The sequence below is a fragment of the Triticum aestivum genome, chromosome 7D, assembly GCF_018294505.1.
Source record: "Triticum aestivum cultivar Chinese Spring chromosome 7D, IWGSC CS RefSeq v2.1, whole genome shotgun sequence".
In the NCBI taxonomy this organism is placed as follows: Eukaryota; Viridiplantae; Streptophyta; class Magnoliopsida; order Poales; family Poaceae; genus Triticum; species Triticum aestivum.
The window spans coordinates 556,631,505-556,648,282 of record NC_057814.1 but is presented as its reverse complement, the minus strand read 5'-3'; the positions used below and the strand labels follow the sequence as shown (position 1 = coordinate 556,648,282).

The 16,778-nt window shown below is 46.2% G+C and overlaps 1 protein-coding gene across 3 annotated transcripts; it reads left to right on the top strand.

Annotated features, from left to right (window-relative positions):
* The first annotated feature begins 1,865 nt into the window (after positions 1-1,865).
* Positions 1,866-15,622, top strand: LOC123167370 (uncharacterized). Of its 3 annotated transcripts, none has more exons than XM_044585214.1 (9): positions 1,866-2,559; positions 2,714-3,788; positions 5,003-7,109; positions 7,582-8,580; positions 8,799-9,833; positions 12,494-13,513; positions 13,615-13,764; positions 14,218-14,314; positions 15,279-15,622. In XM_044585214.1, exons 2-7 carry the CDS (start codon positions 2,736-2,738, stop codon positions 13,701-13,703), a joined length of 6,303 nt encoding a protein of 2,100 aa, XP_044441149.1. In that variant the 5' UTR covers positions 1,866-2,559; positions 2,714-2,735; the 3' UTR covers positions 13,704-13,764; positions 14,218-14,314; positions 15,279-15,622. The 3 variants fall into 3 exon arrangements, with proteins under 3 accessions (XP_044441149.1, XP_044441147.1, XP_044441148.1); XM_044585212.1 differs by having other exon boundaries at positions 1,867-2,559; positions 7,549-8,580; XM_044585213.1 differs by lacking the exon at positions 14,218-14,314 and having other exon boundaries at positions 1,867-2,559; positions 7,549-8,580.
* The last annotated feature ends 1,156 nt before the right edge of the window (positions 15,623-16,778 follow it).

Below are 16,778 nucleotides of genomic sequence, written 5' to 3'. Positions count from 1 at the left end.
CGATTAAATTTATTCTTCTTTACGAAAAATGTTAGTGTTGTACATCAGGCTGCAAAGCAATTCTCAACATTCAATTCAACTGGAATCACCAATAACATCGAAACAGAGGTATTTGAACTGACAATGAGCTCGAATATATAAATTTGGAAGTCGTACATGTTACGAAAATTAATTTTGTTACATATACTTCTTTTTATCTGATTCCTCTTATTGGAAGGTAACATTCTACAAATTTAGCATGTGCAGGTGCAGGTGCAGTTAGTGGAAAACATAAAAATCAATCTAGTTCAGCTTCAAAATATTGATGTGAACTATATGATTCAGAAATTAGAACACATGACATGTTCTCTAATCAGTTTATGCCTTTAAATCATTTGTCAAGCAACAACCATACCAATTGTCATGCGGAGAAAAATCTGATTCATAATGCTTATCATTCTGTAATGTTGGCAGTCCAGGAACACAACATGAAACATTACAGGTGCATTACTCATGCAGAAATCAAGGCTATCCCTCGCCGTGTTGTAAGCTTCACCTAAAGTTTACATTGGTGCACGTCGGCCTTATACAACGCAGCAGCTCTCACAGACAAACGCAGCAGCTATCATTAGTACACAAGTACACACGAACGAAATGATATTAACAACTTCATTCACACCCAATCTGCAGTTCCTCAGGTTGACTTATCAAATCAAATTAATAAGTAGGCACACCCACCAACAAACTACTAAAGATCCAACCTTTGATGTAGAAGTCGTGGTAACTCATCTTCTAGTTGTTCTAGGGAGTTGGATGAACACCATGAGCCGCAGAAACTTGGCGAGAACCCACCCATCTCTTTTCCGACCTTCGCCGGCGCCGCAACCGCGTGCCTGATGCTCCTTCCGCTGCGTTCCTCTATTCCGTTGACACTGCCAGAACCACAAGAATTTGAATCAGAAATTGACAGAAATTTTCTCCAAAATAGAGCGCCAACAAACCATTAAAAATCCTATGAATTCCATTCCTACAAATCAATCGACCCGCAGAGCGCTAAGCCACCTTAATTAGTAGCATCTTCGTGGGTGAAGACGATGAGGAGCGGCGGGTGGCGGCCGTGTTGTCTGTTCGGCGGCCACATACCTGGGGTAGCAAAGGAGGAGCAGCGGGGCGGCGGCCTGCTCTCGCATCCGTTGGAGGAGGAGCGGCGGGGGTAGCGGCCTGCTCTTAAGTTCGTTAGAAAGGGACCGGCGGGGGCGTTGGCCTGCGCTCGCGTCCGTGGGAAGAGGATCAGCGGCCTACATGGGGAAGCAGAGGAGCAGCGGCAGGGGCGGCGTCCTGCAATTGCCTCCGTCGGAGGAGCGGCGAGGACGGCAGCCTGCTCTCGCGTACGGTAGAAGTGGATCGGCCGGGGCGGCGACCTGCTCTCAGATGCGCCGGATGAGGGTTGGTTGTCTTCGCGTTTTCCGCGGCCCTCGCGTCCCTCATCAGGAAGCCAGGACGTGTTTGTTTCCTTTTATGATTCCACCTTTTTTCCTACTTGTGCGGGTGTGGGAGGACATCGATTCGGCAAAGTAATCGTCCGCCAGGGAAAATTGATAAACGCACTCTTGGCTGATGGTTAGTGTAATCTGAACGGTTAGACGAAATTAAATGACTTTGAACGTGAGGCTGTAATTGGTCGGGGTTGTTGTGTGTAGATTAGGCTGAGTGCGTTTAGCGATGAATATGTTTGCTTGTTTAATAGTAGTATAGATTTTCAAAAAATGAGAAGTGGCCGTTTCTCTGGGCTGTGGGCCAGGTCAGGTTGGGCCCGGGCTCGTTTTGAGGTGGGGCTTTGTAAGGTCCGGTCCTGTGAATGCCGGGTTACACTGGACTACGTCGAGGTTGGAGTGGCCCACCTGTCAGCTCACTTCATCGTCTCGTCTCCAACCCTTCCCCTCTCCTCTCCTTCCCACCCCCCGACCAACAATGGCCGCCGACGAAGCCGCTCCATCCCCGCACCCGAATCCCACCCCGGAAGCCGTCGCGCCACCACGGACGACCCGGCCACGGCTGTACTGCTTGCCACCTCCTCGTACCCCCCGTCGCGGTGTCGGCGGAGGCCTCCTGCTCCTGCCCTCGGGCCAGCCCTGCCTGCTGCCTTCCCCTAGCCGCCGCCCACAACCAAGAAGTCGGCGTGCGCGCGAGGCAAAAGCCCACCTTGATGAGGTGGCATCCGGGAAAGATTCAGTTCAGATCCAGTTGGATGGTTCCCTGCTCTTCTGCTCTGTTAATCTTTAGTTTTACTCAAAAGAAAAGCAAAAGAGGCTGCTTGTGCTTTGCGGCCGTGCTTTGCTCGCTCCACCGACGGGAATGGCATATGCTTTGCTTCTCTGCGCCGGTTGCGGTGGGAATGAGATGCTTTACCCAGCTCTAGCTGCCAGCGGCGGCAAGTATCTCCCAACCCCTCCAGCCTCCAGATCTCCCCCGGCGTTTCAGCAGCAGTCATATGCCCTCCAAACACCGTCGCCTCTGCCGCGGTCGCCATCTGCTGTCATTTCTCGCCGCCGACCACCGTGCATCCCATCCATCCCAAAGGTTTGTGGCCCAGTTCAAGTTTAATTTGTCTCACCTAGCTAGTTAAGCTTCATGTTTACTTTCTCTTCAGAGGCAATGTTCATGTTTTATTTCATTGTCTCCGGCTCCTACTTAAATTAAATTTCACCTTAATTGTGTTCAATTCTTATCACAGCAAAAATCCAGCAAGTTAAACAATGGTGATGGTGCTGGATGCGTTTGCATCCTACCTGGGGGACTACCTCAAGCAGGTGGTAGAAGATGAGCTCGGAACGAGGCTGGGCGTGTCGGGCGAGATCAACAAGATGGGCGGCAAGCTCCAGGACCTCAAGAACTTCCTCGCCGACGCTGATAGGAGGAACATCACGGACGAGACTGTGCAAGCCTGGGTGGGCCAGCTCAAGCGTGCCATGTATGAAGCTGCTGACATCCTCGACCTCTGCCAGCTCAAGGCCATGGAGCGTGGACCATCCACCGCAATTCCAGGGTTTTTCAATCCCCTGCTTTTCTGCATGCGGAATCCCTTCCATGCTCATGAAATCGGCACCCGCATCAAAGCGCTCAACAAGAGCCTTGACTCCATCAAGGAGCGGAGTGCTGCTTTCAACTTTATCAACCTCGGATCCTACGAGGATCATAGCAGCAACATCCACGCCTCTGGTCGTGGCAATCCTAGCCACGAGACATCAGGGGACCTTGACCGGTCCTGGTCAGGTCTGGTTGGGGACCAGATCAAAGAAGACACAAGAGCACTGGTGTCCCAGATCATGCGCCCAAGAAATGAGGTCAACACCAACATCACAGTGTTCGCCATCGTAGGTGTTGGTGGGATTGGCAAGACCACCCTTGCCCAGCAGGTCTTCCATGACGAGGTCATCCAATCTGAGTTCAGCAAAAGGATATGGTTGAGCATCAACCAAAACTTCAGTGAGATTGAGCTGTTGACAAGAGCCATCAGTGCAGCCGGAGGAAACCACCTGCCGGCTGGAAATGCAAAGGCTACACTTCACCAAACTCTCAAGGACACCTTGATTGGCCACAAGACTTTACTGGTAATGGATGATGTGTGGAACCCTGGAGCATGGGAGGGTGTGCTCAAAATACCCTTTCTTAATGCTGCTGCTCCAGGCAGCCAGGTCCTCATCACCACTAGAGATGAAGGTGTTGCCCTAGGGATGGCAGCCACATGGCCTTACCATCACGTTGGCACATTAGGGCTTGACGATGCTTGGTCGCTGCTAAAAAAGCAGGTTCGTATGCAATTAACACTAATGTCTTCTAATAGTGTGAAGAGTCTATCCATTCAATGGCCTGTATGTACTATTGGTCTTTTACCTCTTGGATTGTAAGATGCTGTCAATAATTTTGTAGGGCTAATATTAACAAGGAAATATATCACAACCCCATTTGGATTTTCCATTATTACTTTATGCCTACATGACACACATTCAGGACACTAAGATTTCATTTTGCCAAACTTAGTAATTATTAGAAAATTTGGATATTTAGTAGATGTATCATTTTTACCATCGAAGAAATATGGGCTGTATATTCATGCAGTGAGTAAACTGTTGCTAATTTTCAGTCTCTTTTTGTAATCCCTGAATGAAGATCAAGTGATCAGCTACTCATCCACTACCATAGGACATCATAGAAATGAAAATTTATTTTAAGAATTAAGAATAATAATTTCTGTGAGCCCACCAATACAAGAAAAATCACATAAAAATTAGCTAGACTTAGAGTTGTAGTAGTTCTGAAAAATAATTGCACGCGGATTTTAGGCTGTAATGTTTAGCCTAGTATTATGAATTTTACATTTTCTGAAAAATTTAGAGTACTCCCTCTGGCCGGGTGCATAGGGCGTGCACGTGCTTCTAGGTGACAATTTGACTAACCAAATATGTATACATGTGACGAAAAGTATATGCTTAGAAACTTCGCTCCTATATGAATCCAATTATATGCTTTTGGTGACATATAAGATATAACACATATTTGGTTAGTCAAATCAACGACCTAGAAGCACGCGCACACCCTGTGCACCCAGCCAGAGGGATTATTAAGAGAGTAGTGCAAAATTATATTTTCGGGCAATGCATTCCATTTTGTAGAGAGAAAAGGAAAGAAAATTTGTTATCTCTGTGCACAGGAGCAAGATAAGTAAATACGTATGTTTGTATTTTTTTGACAAGTACTTTCTGTACTTTGAATATTACGTAGTCAAACCTACCCTTGGTAAATAAAAGTTTACATCAAGCAGTCCTCTTGTCTCTTAAGAGGTACTCCCTCCGTCCGGAATTACTCGTCAAAGAAATGGATGTATCTAGACTTATTTTAGTTCTAGATACATCCATTTTTATTCATTTCCATGACAAGTAATTCCGGACGGAGGAAGTATATTTGAGCGAGCTTGGTACATAGTTAATTTACTGTATTGGTCCGTTGAACTGCATGTTTCCAGGCACTCTCAAGTGAGATAGATGAAGACCATCTCAATATGTTGAAGGATGTCGGATTGAAAATTATACAGAAATGTGGTGGTTTACCTCTCTCCATCAAAATAATAGGAGGACTCCTGCGTAAAAGGGGGGAGCTACGTCGTGACTGGGAGCATGTTTTGGATGATTCTAAATGGTCAATAACTAGAATGCCCCAAGAGCTCAACTATCCAGTATACTTGAGCTATGAAGATATGCCTCCTTATCTGAAGCAGTGCTTCCTATACTACTCTCTTCTTCCTAAAAGCAGAAGTTTCCATGTGGATCAAGTAGTTGGGATGTGGATCAGCGAAGGATTTATTCATGGGAACTCGAATGATTTAGAAGAATCTGGAAGAAATTACTACAGAGAGCTGATATCTAGGAACCTTATAGAGCCTAATATAAATGATGCCGATCAATATTATTGTAGCATGCATGATGTTGTTCGTTCATTTGCTCAGTATATGACTAGAGATGAAGCATTCACAGCTCAAGACGGAGACAATGATATGCTAACTAAACTTAGCTCGCAGAAGTTTCTTCGGTTGTCTATGCAATCAGGTGACCTTGACTGGAAATCTTTGCAGGAGCAGCAATCAGTGAGAACATTAATCTCAACTACTCAGATCAATTTGAAGCCTGGTGATTCATGGGCTGCCTTTTCTAGTCTACGGACTCTACACATAGAATCTGCAGATGTGGCTGCACTGACTGAATCGTTGCATCAGCTGAAGCACCTGAGATATCTGGCACTATTAAATACTGATATATCTGTACTTCCAGTGAACATTGGCAAGATGAAACTATTGCAATTTCTTGACCTTGGTGGATGTACAACAGTGGTGAATCTTCCTGATAGCATTGTGAAGCTTGGCCAGCTGAGGTTATTTGATCTTCCCTACACAAATGTGATACCTAGAGGGTTCCATGGTCTGACAAGTATGAGGAGACTATTTGGATTTCGAGCCCTCATGGATGGTGATTGGTGTAGTTTGGACGAGTTGGGGCCTCTTTCCCAACTCAGACGTCTTCATTTATTTCAACTGGAGAATGTACCTGCTGCTTCGTTTGCTGCTAATGCTAGGCTTTGTGAGAAAAGGAATCTTACAAACCTATTCTTGTGCTGCACCAGCAAACTGGGAGATGATGGGTTGCTCATAGAGAAAGAAGGTGTCTCTATTGGAGAGCAGGAAAGAAACGAGAAGGTGTTTGATGAGCTCTGCCCTCCACCCAGTATAGTTGATCTTTCTATCCAAGGGTATTTTGGCCAGCAACTCCCGAGTTGGATGATGTCTACGTCAATGGTGCCCCTCAACAACTTGAAGTATCTATGGTTTGATCACCTGGTTTGTTGCACACAACTTCCCAATGGGTTGTGTCAGCTCCCCTACCTGCAGATCCTTCATGTCAACCGCGCTCCATGCATCAGGCGTGTTGGGACTGAATTCTTGCAGGCGGCGGCAGCTCCATTTCCAAGGTTAAACGTGATGAAGTTAATTGGAATGGTGGAATGGGAGGATTGGGAGTGGGAGGAGCAAGTACAGGCCATGCCCCGTCTGGAGACGCTTTTGCTCGGTAATTGCAAACTGAGACGTGCTCCTCCTGGGCTTGCCTCCAATGCAAGGGGTTTGAAGATTTTAATTGTAAGAGGCGTCCATCACCTCAACTACCTTGAGAGCTTTTCTTCTGTTGTTGAGCTTACGGTGCATGCATGCCCTGACCTCGAGAGGATCACTAATCTCCCCAATCTGCAAAAGCTCACCATCAAAGGTTGCCCAAAGTTGAAGATGCTAGAGAGTATCCCTGCACTCGAGTGGTTGGTTCTGGAGAATTACGCCATCGAAGAACTTCCAGAATACATGCGAGATATAAACCCAAGGCATTTGCAGCTGCTCTGCAGGATATGGTTGGTATCTTCGCTAGCCGCGGGACAATCTGGTCCTGAGTGGGACAAGTTCAGCCATGTGGATCATGTCCAGGCATATGCACGTGATGGAAACAACCAAAGGAAATGGTATGTGTTGTACACAAGAAGAGACAACTTCAAATTGGATTCAAATATTAGCAGCAGCTCTACCATTTTTCAAGGTATAGAAAATATGAGATACGAGCTTTGTCTTAATTTGCTTGGGCACTCTGACTCCTCTGCCAGTTTATAAGTTCATTTGATTTTATCTCCTGCTTTTCATCCATATATACAGCATGTTGATTGAATTTATTCTGTATGTTTTTTTTGTTTCACATGATTACATGGTTTCAGATGATATATAATTTAAACATGTCTGTTCAGTTGTTCTAGGCATGCAACTTAAGTTTTAGCTACAGCACTAGCTGTACGTGTGGGTATTTTCTTGGCTCTTACTTTCTGATTTAGTTACACTCTCTCATATGTAGCAAAGTTTTATCGTCCTAATTACCTGTTCTGCTAGTTTTCTCTGAGTTGAACAAATCTAGAGTACTATATTGCTCTTGCCTTTAAAATTAGGGATTATTTATAACCACCTTTTGTATCTTTCTTACGATGCAGAAAATTTATCATCTTCTATTGTGGATGCTCTAGGATTTGAGTCTGTGTGCAAAATGAGAAGAAGTACCTTCAGTTACATCTGCAGCTTGGTGAGGATCCCATTTTTTGAAGATATGATGTCAAGGGATCAGGATCACACCTTTGTTGACGGGAGAGAGCTGTCTTTACAAGATCGAGCATTTGTCGCTTTGGCAATGCTGAACTCAGGTGCCTCACCTGTTACCGTAGGATTCTCTCTTGGTGTGAATGAGTCAACTGTCTTGCTGGTAACTCAAGTGTTTGTTGAGGCTATGTATGTGCGAGCAATGCATCACTTGCATTGGCCAGGCTACACTAAAATGGAGAAGATCAAGCGCAAGTTTGACAAAATCCATGGCCTGCCAAACTGCTGTGGTGTTATACATACAGCTCACATCAAATTTGGGTCACAAAACCGTGACCGCGAGGAGAATGATGTCATCTTAATGCAAGCTCTGGTTGATCCAGATATGAGGTTCACAAACATTTGGTTGGGGTTGCCAGGTAGCATGATGAACCAATTGAGCATTTTGCATGACTCTAATCTTTTTAAGATGGGTGAGAAGGGTACTTTGCTGAATGGCAACAAGCTGAAGGTATCATCAGGTGGTGGATTGGAAGTCGGGGAATACATAATTGGTGGTGCAGGATATCCTCTTCGTCCTTGGCTCCTCACGCCTTACCAGTTAGAGAATGACCTCTCAGACTTGGACTCCAAAGTGGAGTTCAATAGGAGACACTTTGCAGCTATAGCCGTCGTGCTGAGGGCACTGGCACGGTTGAGAGGCACACACAAGTGCCTTCGTGGAGAAGGACCACATCTAAATAATCAGGGTTACATGTTTTCGATAATCTATGTGTGCTGCATGTTGAATAACATAGTGATAGACATGGAGGAGGAGCAGAGTGCAGGCATTGAGGAAAAGTATTACGTCGGGCAAGTGCGTCAGATTGCAGATGAGGATGCCGTCAGGATGAGGGATGTACTATCCCAGCACCTGATCGGATCTAGAGGTAAACCAACACAACTATGTTGCTAAGTATTTGTCTTAACCGCGCTGAATTAAGTTTAATGGCTACTTTCTGATTTGGTTGCCATCCCTCAGATATGTTGCTATTTGTCTTTTTAGTTCTGCTAGTTTACCTTGAGTTTAACAAATTTAGTGTAATATGTTCGCTCTCCCCTTGCGAATAGAGATTATGTAACTAGTCCTGTATTTCTTTCCATGCAGAAACCTTATCATCTTGTATGGTTGGCGCACAAGGATTTGAGTTGCTGTATAAAATGAGAAGAAGTACCTTTAGTTATATCTGCAGCTTGGTGAGAGTGCCATTTTTGGAAGATATGATGGCAAGGGTTCACATGTTTGTTGATGGGAGAGTATTGTCTTTACAAGATCGAGTAGCTGTCGCTCTGGTAATGCTGAACTCTGGTGTGTCACCTGTTACCGTAGGACTATCCCTTGGTGTGAACGAGACAACTGTCTCGCTGGTAACTCAGGTGTTTGTTGAAGCTATGTGCGAGCGAGCAATGCACCACTTGCGTTGGCCAGGCTCCGCTAAAATGGAGAAGATCAAGCGCAAGTTTGATAAGATCCATGGCCTCCCAAATTGCTGTGGTGTTGTGCATACAGCCCACATCAAATTTGGAATGCAAAACTGTGACCATGAGGAGAATGATGGCATCCTAATGCAAGCTCTCATTGATCCAGATATGAGGTTCACAAACATTTGTTTGGGGCTGCCAGGTAGCATGATGAACAAATTGAGCGTTTTGCACGACTCTGATCTTTTCAAGATGGGCGAGAAGGGTACTTCGCTGAATGGTAACAAGCTGAAGGTAACATCAGGTGGAGGATTAGAAATTGGGGAATACATAATTGGTGATGCAGGATATCCTCTTCGTCCCTGGCTCCTCACACCTTACCAGTTGGAGAATGATCTCTCAGATTCAGACTCCAAAGTGGAATTCAACAGGAGACACTCTGCAGCTACAGCCGTCATGCTGAGGGCGCTGGCAAGCTTGAAGGACACATGGAAGTGCCTGCAGGGAGAAGGGTGGCATCCAAATAATAAACGTGGCATGCACTTGACAACCGGCACATGCGTCATTTTGCATAACATACTGATAGACATGGAGAAAGACGAGGGTGCAGGCATGCCAAGCAATCAGGAGGAGAATTACGTCAAGCAAATGCGGCAGGTTGCAGAAGAGGACGTCATCAGGGTGAGGGATGCACTGTCCCAGCACTTGATCGAAAATGGAGGTAAAATAACACACCTGTTGATTCCATCGAAAGAGGAGCAAGAAATCAAACAAACGAGCTTTGTCTTACTTTTTTTTTGCACTCCAACTCTGCCAGTTTCTAAGTTCATTTGATTTTATCTCCTGCCTTTTCATCCATATATACTGCATGATGACTGAATATATTTCATATATATTTTTGTTTCACATGATTATGTCGTTTCTGATGACATATAAACATGGTTGTCTAGTTGTTTTAGACATGCAATTTAAGTTTTAGCCACAACACTAGCTGTCAGTGTGAGTTGTTTAATGGCTACTCTCTGATTTGGTTTCACTTCCTTGTATATATTGCTAAGTATTTTTATTTTTTACTTATCCTATCCTTATATACCTAAGAGAGCGATCCTCACTAACTTATTTATCTCAGCATGCAAGTATGCCACATCACCATGCAATTATGGATGGGATATAAAGCCCACATCAACATGCAACCATGCATTAGAAAAGACTCACCACCACATGCAACCATGCATGGGAAAATAATTTTAATTTTATTATTTTACTTATATTCAATAAATACTTTACAGCTATACATAATCAAATATAATAAGTCAGTATGTATTTTAAATCTTGGTTCATGTCTTATTAATCTAAATATTTATATTCTACACAATCAAATCTCATTGAGCTTCCCCTCCCCCCCCCCCCCCCCCCCCCCGCCTCCCGCGTCACTCCGAGGGGGCAACTCGGATGGCAAAACCCTAGCCGCCTCCCCAAGCCCCCGTCCTCCCCTCGCCGTCGCCGGTGGAAGGCGGCGGCGGGGCCCTTGTTCGTGGGCTCACGCGCTGCTCTTTGGTGCGCTGGAGCGGCGGGTGCGCGCGGTGGCGAGGCAGGCGGTCGTCTGTGCTCAAGGGAGGTCGAGATGGTGTGGAACGCGCGCACGGTGGCGCTGCTGAGGCGGTGGCCGGCCGCTGCTGCGAGCGGCAGAGATGAGGGCGCCCAGATCTGGGCCGTGCGGGCCCGCCCTGGCCTGCGATTCTCTTTCTGCCCCAACCCACCCGTCCCCCTCCTTCCACCCGTCCCGGCCGCCGCCGGTGGCAGCCACTGGGTGGGTGAGCACGCGCGCAGCGGTCCTTGATGGCCGCTGCTTGCTGTGCCCCGGCGGTTCCTGGCGGCGGATGCTGCGGGCCGGCACGGCGGCGGCGCGGTGCAGGTGGCTGCTGTCGCCTGCTTGTCGCGCTCCCGGTGGTGGCCGGCCTGCTGGCGCTGCGCCGGTCGGTGCTCCTCCTGTGACGACAATGTTTCTATGCATCCCTCCATGTGTGCTGGTCTTCTCCGACGTTCTTCGCCGAGTCCGGTCTGCCATTGCATCTGAGGTCTTTGTTCATGGGTCGGGGCGAAATCCCCGCGTGGCGATGGCCTGCGCTGTCAATGGCGACGCCCGAGGGTGCCGTCACCTCCTTGGAGGCGTTGGCATGACCCTGACCAGATCTCCTCCTCGAGCACCGGGAGAAATCCCAGGTCCGGCCTCCCGGACCAGGCAGCGGCGGCGTCTCAGCGCCGTTCCCCTCTTGAAGGCGCTGCTTTGGCTGCAAGTGGAGTTTGATGCGGCAGACTTAGGCTAGTGATGCATCGCTCTGGCGTAGACTGCTACACAGGGAGCAGATCGCAACATATGCCAGCGCCCATGCTTCCCCAACGATTGTTTCACCAGTTCCTGTCGGGCCCTGCCCTTCACCCGCCGACTCTCTAGGCACATGGGTGCGCGGTACGTTGGCCTGGGCAGTCCCGGAGCTGCAATCATCCCTGGAGGTGTCTGGCAATGGCGCTGCCGCTGCCCTGCTGGGCGAGGCCTAATGTCGTTGCGTGTCTGTAGTTGAGGGCACCTCCTCACCTAGTTGTAGTCGCTTGGTGAGGACTAGGGGTCGTGTATGTGTGTGCGTGTGTGTCCCTCCTTTCTGGATGTTGTACCCCCGATGTCTTCCTGTTCAATGAAATGAAACGCAAAGTCTCTTGTGTTTTCTCGAAAAACAAATCAAATCTCATTGAAGTATATTGCAATTGATTCCCGCAGCAACACGCGGGGTATCATCTAATATATATAAGAGAGTCATCCCTACTAAATTATTTATCTCAACATGCAAGCATGCCACCTAAGAGGGCAGGCCTTGCGCAGTGGTGAAGTCCTCCCACTTGTGCCAAGTGGTCCTGGGTTCGAACCAGACTCTCTGCATTGCACTTTGCAGGGGTAAGAATAGGTTCATATAATCCCTCCCCAGACCCCATCTTGTGTGGGAGCTTCTATGCACTGGGTCTGTCCTTTATGCAAGCATGCTACCTCATCATACAATTATGAATGGGATAAGGCCCACCTCAACATGCAATCATGCATGTCAAAAGACCCACCACAACATTCAATTTTCCATTCAATTATTCTACTTATATTCAATAAATATTGTTACAACTGTACACAATCAAATATAACATGTCATATGTATTAATTTTGGTTCTCATGTTGTCAACCCAAATTCTCATCAACCAATTCCCGCAGCAACGCGCAGGGTATCCTCTAGTTCTGCTAGTTTACCGCAGGTTCAACAAATCTAGAGTAGTATGTTAGTTCTTGTCTTGCAAATTAGAGATTATGTGACCAGTTTTTTATTTTTCCTTTCCATGCAGAAACCTTATCATCTTGTATGGTGGGCGCACAAGGATTTGAGTTGGTGTATAAAATGAGAAGAAGTACCTTCAGTTACATCTGCAGCTTGGTGAGGGTGCCATTTCTGGAAGATATGATGGCAAGGGATCACAAATTTGTTGATGGGAGAGTGCTGTCTTTACAGGATCGAGTAGCGATTGCTCTGAGAATGCTTAACTGTGGTGAGCCACCGGCCACCGTGGGATCCTCTCTTGGTGTGGACGAGTCAACCGTCTCGTTGGTAACTCACAGGTTTGTTGGAGCGTGGGCGCGAGCATTTCACCACATAAGCTGGCCTGGCTCTGCTAAACTGGAGAAGATCAAGAGCAAGTTCGACAAGATACACGGCTTGCCAAACTGTTGTGGTGTTGTACATACAGCTCAAATCACATTTGGATCAGAGAACAGTGGCCATGAAGAAAATGTTGGCATGCTAATGCAAGTGGTCGTTGATCCAGATTTTAGGTTCTCATTCATTTGGTTGGGGCCATCAGGTAGTATGAACCAATTGAGTGTTTTGTATGACTCTTCGCTCTTCAAGTCCTGCCAGGAGGGTACTGCACTGAATGGCAGTAAGCTGAACTTATCAGATGGCTCGGAAATCGGGGAGTACATCATTGGTGATGCAGGATACCCTCTTCTCCCCTGGCTCCTCACACCTTACCACCTGCAAGAGAAAGACCTGTCTGCAGATTTTCCTCCTTATCAAGCCGAGTTCAACAGGAGACACTCTTCAGCATCAACCATCACGCTGGCTGCGCTGACCAGGTTGAAAGACACTTGGAAGATCCTGGACAGAGCGGTTGGCTCATGTCCACCTTTTGAAACAATCTATGCGTGCTGCGTGTTACATAATATAGTGATAGACAAGGAGGAAGAGGAAGATGGTGCAGGCATGCCAATCAATCAGGAGAATTACATCAAGCAAGTGCGGCGGGTAGCAGATGAGGACGCCATCAGGGTGAGGGATTCACTGTCCCAGCACTTGATCGAATCTGGAGGTAAAATTAACACCACTCTTAATGTATTTGTTCGAATGTATGCTTTATTTTATTTGCTCCATCCTATCCCTATTGATTCCATGTTTCGTCTGCTTGGTTAGTTCACACAAAGGCTGCAGAGGAGGAACAAGAAGCAGCAGCAACTGTATCTGGTTCAGGAGATGGAAACAAGGAACAGGAAGCAGACTGACAACAGAACACTGATCGAGGAAAGGAGAAAGTGCATGTTTCCTCTCCACTGAAATAATTCGGTATTCTTTATTCTGTGCTGTTGTCAATTATGCCTCATGTCGCAGTTCTATTCCTAGTTCCTTCTTCTGCTATGGTGCTCATTAATTAATATTGGTGGAACCGTTGTGTCCCTTGTTGAGTATTGACATGTTAAATTACTTGTAGAAAACTAAGCTGAATGTTACATGCACCTACTCCCTTCGACTTCAAAAAGAAGGGGTAGTTTGACTCTCTAAACTCTAACATGAAGAATATGCAAACATGATGGCAGTGTGTGAGTCTTGTATGTGACAGTTCAAATGATGGGTGTGTGCTGACTGCTGAATGTTGCATATCATAGTGGCTGACTGTCCCCAAGATTAGTTGTTGATCTACAGGTTGCCCGAACCTGGAGGCCATGTTGCTCTGTTCAAGTAGTATGTTGTAGTATAAATTTCACCATCGGTGATTCCATCTTCCTTCCGTTTGTGTAGTTGACCGGCCAGTGGACGAACACAAGGAACACGTACAAAGCACATACAAGAAGAGCAGCTGAGCTAGGAGATGAGATCGTCATCACTGCTTAATTTGGTACGAACCTTGCTACATGTATGACACTATTAGTATGATTTTTGTACGACAACTGAACACAGCCTTTCGTCATGTCCATTCAATGGAGCAGCATCGTTGGATTAGTCGTCATATGAAAATCGGATGTTAGACCATCGTACGTGAAGTAGTTCCGATTTGGTATCATTTTTTTCTACTTCATGTTCATTTTCCCTTTTAGGGCTCCTTTGATTCAAAGGATTTACATAGGAATTTTGGAGGATCATAATCCTTAGGATTTTTTCCTATATTGGCTGTTTGATTCAAAGGATTGAATCCTACAGGAATTTTTCCTAAGGATTTCTTTGTACTACTTCCAATAGGATTTCTAGCATCCACTCAAACCTCTTTGAAGGAATCCTTTTGTTTTTCCTATGATGCAATCAAACAACCCAAAATCCTATAGGATGGAGATGAGCATGACATTACAATCATATGTTCTTCCTATTCCCGTGTTTTCAGAATCCTGTGAATCAAAGAGGCCTTAAGATGTTCTTAAAGTGACGTGACTCCCTGCATCCCTGCATGTCGAACTTCGTTCTTTTCCTTCTCAAAAACGAAGAAGTGGTTCTTTCGATACGTCAGCGAGAATCAACACTGTTAACTTAGTCAGAAAGCAATTATGCTTTGGACGTCAATTTAGCTGCTGTCCAAAACCTTATCTGGTCCAGGTATTACACCCAAATTAACTATACCCGGGCGTGCACTCATATACTGGATGGGCAACTCATTATTTGCTCCTCTACCCCTATATTGTTAAATGGATAATTCATGTTTCTGTGTAGCAGAATATGTTTAGTTTTTTTTGTGTTTGTGTGTGTTGGGGGGGGGGGGGGGGGGGTGCTGAATAAGTGACAGAACTGAAGTTTTTAAAAGTTCACTTGATAAGTCAACGACGCGGTCAAGTTTGTTTTGATTCCCGACAAGTATTTCTTTTCCTTTCCAGGTTGCGCTTTGTCTCGAAGCTGCGAGTTTAATTAGCTCAAAGAAATGTCATTCTCGGAGCAAGCGACTCTTCAGCATGCAAGTTTAGGACATTGGCAAAGATTTTGTTAAAAGACGTGATGTATCTGCCTGTGACACTAGAGACCTTTGATTGACATGTCTTTTTAGGTTTTGCACCCATTTTTTGCATGATGTACGCATATCATGCTGGTGGCCAAAGCCTGCTAGTGTCATTGCGTCTACCTGCTGGTGGCTTGGCTTGGCTACTGTGTAACTGTAACTGTATTTGCACTGCACTCGCAGTAAATATAAATGTACCGTGTCGCCTGTGTTGTGAACGTGTAATCCATAGTAGCTCCTTGTGTGAAATACATAGTAGCTCACTGCCCAGGAATATGCTTCACATTGGCAATTAATAACAATTGGCAACTTTTCTTCATAAATGCCATTTTTAGATTCTGGCGATGATTATTAAAAAGGCTTCAGTGATTTTCTTTTGAGATTTAGTTATAAAAATGCTGACATATTGGCGGTTGGAATTATAAAAAGCTTCAGTGGTTGGTGGCCGTCGACGCGAGCTCCTCTTGATCCAAGTTGGAGGAGGGGGTGGAGGAGGAGAGCGGTGGCAACTTCAGTGGTGTGGCTTTGGATGGCGGCGGCTTTTGGCCAACCGGAGGCTCGAGTCAGGTGCGATGTTCCGTGTCCTCGGCCACACCAATGATGCTGCCGCCGCCGTCGCTAACCACCCGATTGGGGGATGCCCGCCGACACCATGACCGAGGCCTCTAGCTTCGATGTCATCTACATCTCCGATGAGTAGTAGTTTATCGAGGTAAGAATGTATTTTTGGGTGCTGAAATTTTTTTTGGTGTTAGAAGGAGGTGTGGGGGTTCCGAGACCTATCCTTACTCGTTCGGATCAGCTTGGTGGTGGCCACGGGAAGACGTAACCTGGCGCCGAGCATGGACACACACCATGGGAACATGTAACACGGCGAGCGCTCGCGGCTTGGCCGCGCCAAAGATCCGAGATTTGGGGGTGGCCAAAAGTGGGAATGGTGGCTGAGGTAAATATAACTGATAGGTGCTCGACCACACATGTGGTTTTCAAACCGCCTCTATTGATTATAACAAACAGTTTCAAATTCGAACCACCTCCATAGCGAAAATAACTGCCTCCATTGGAATATTAGGGGCGGCTTTATCACGTGGGGACGTAATCGCCTCCCAATGACGCTGCTAATGCTTGTTTATTGGCAATATTTCACTTTACTGATCAAGACGTAGCAATGGGTAATGCAATTTAGGCGGTATTGACAGAAGCACGGTATGGATTGTGTATAATGCAAAATGCCATCAAACATTTACCTCCTAAGAAAAAAGATGAGGATGACCCAAATGTACTTGCTGATTTCAGTGCTTGCATGTACAAGTACGAGGAAGAGGAAGCCTTCGAAGAAGCTTTCGCTGCCATAAGAATCAATGTGGATACACAGACTTGG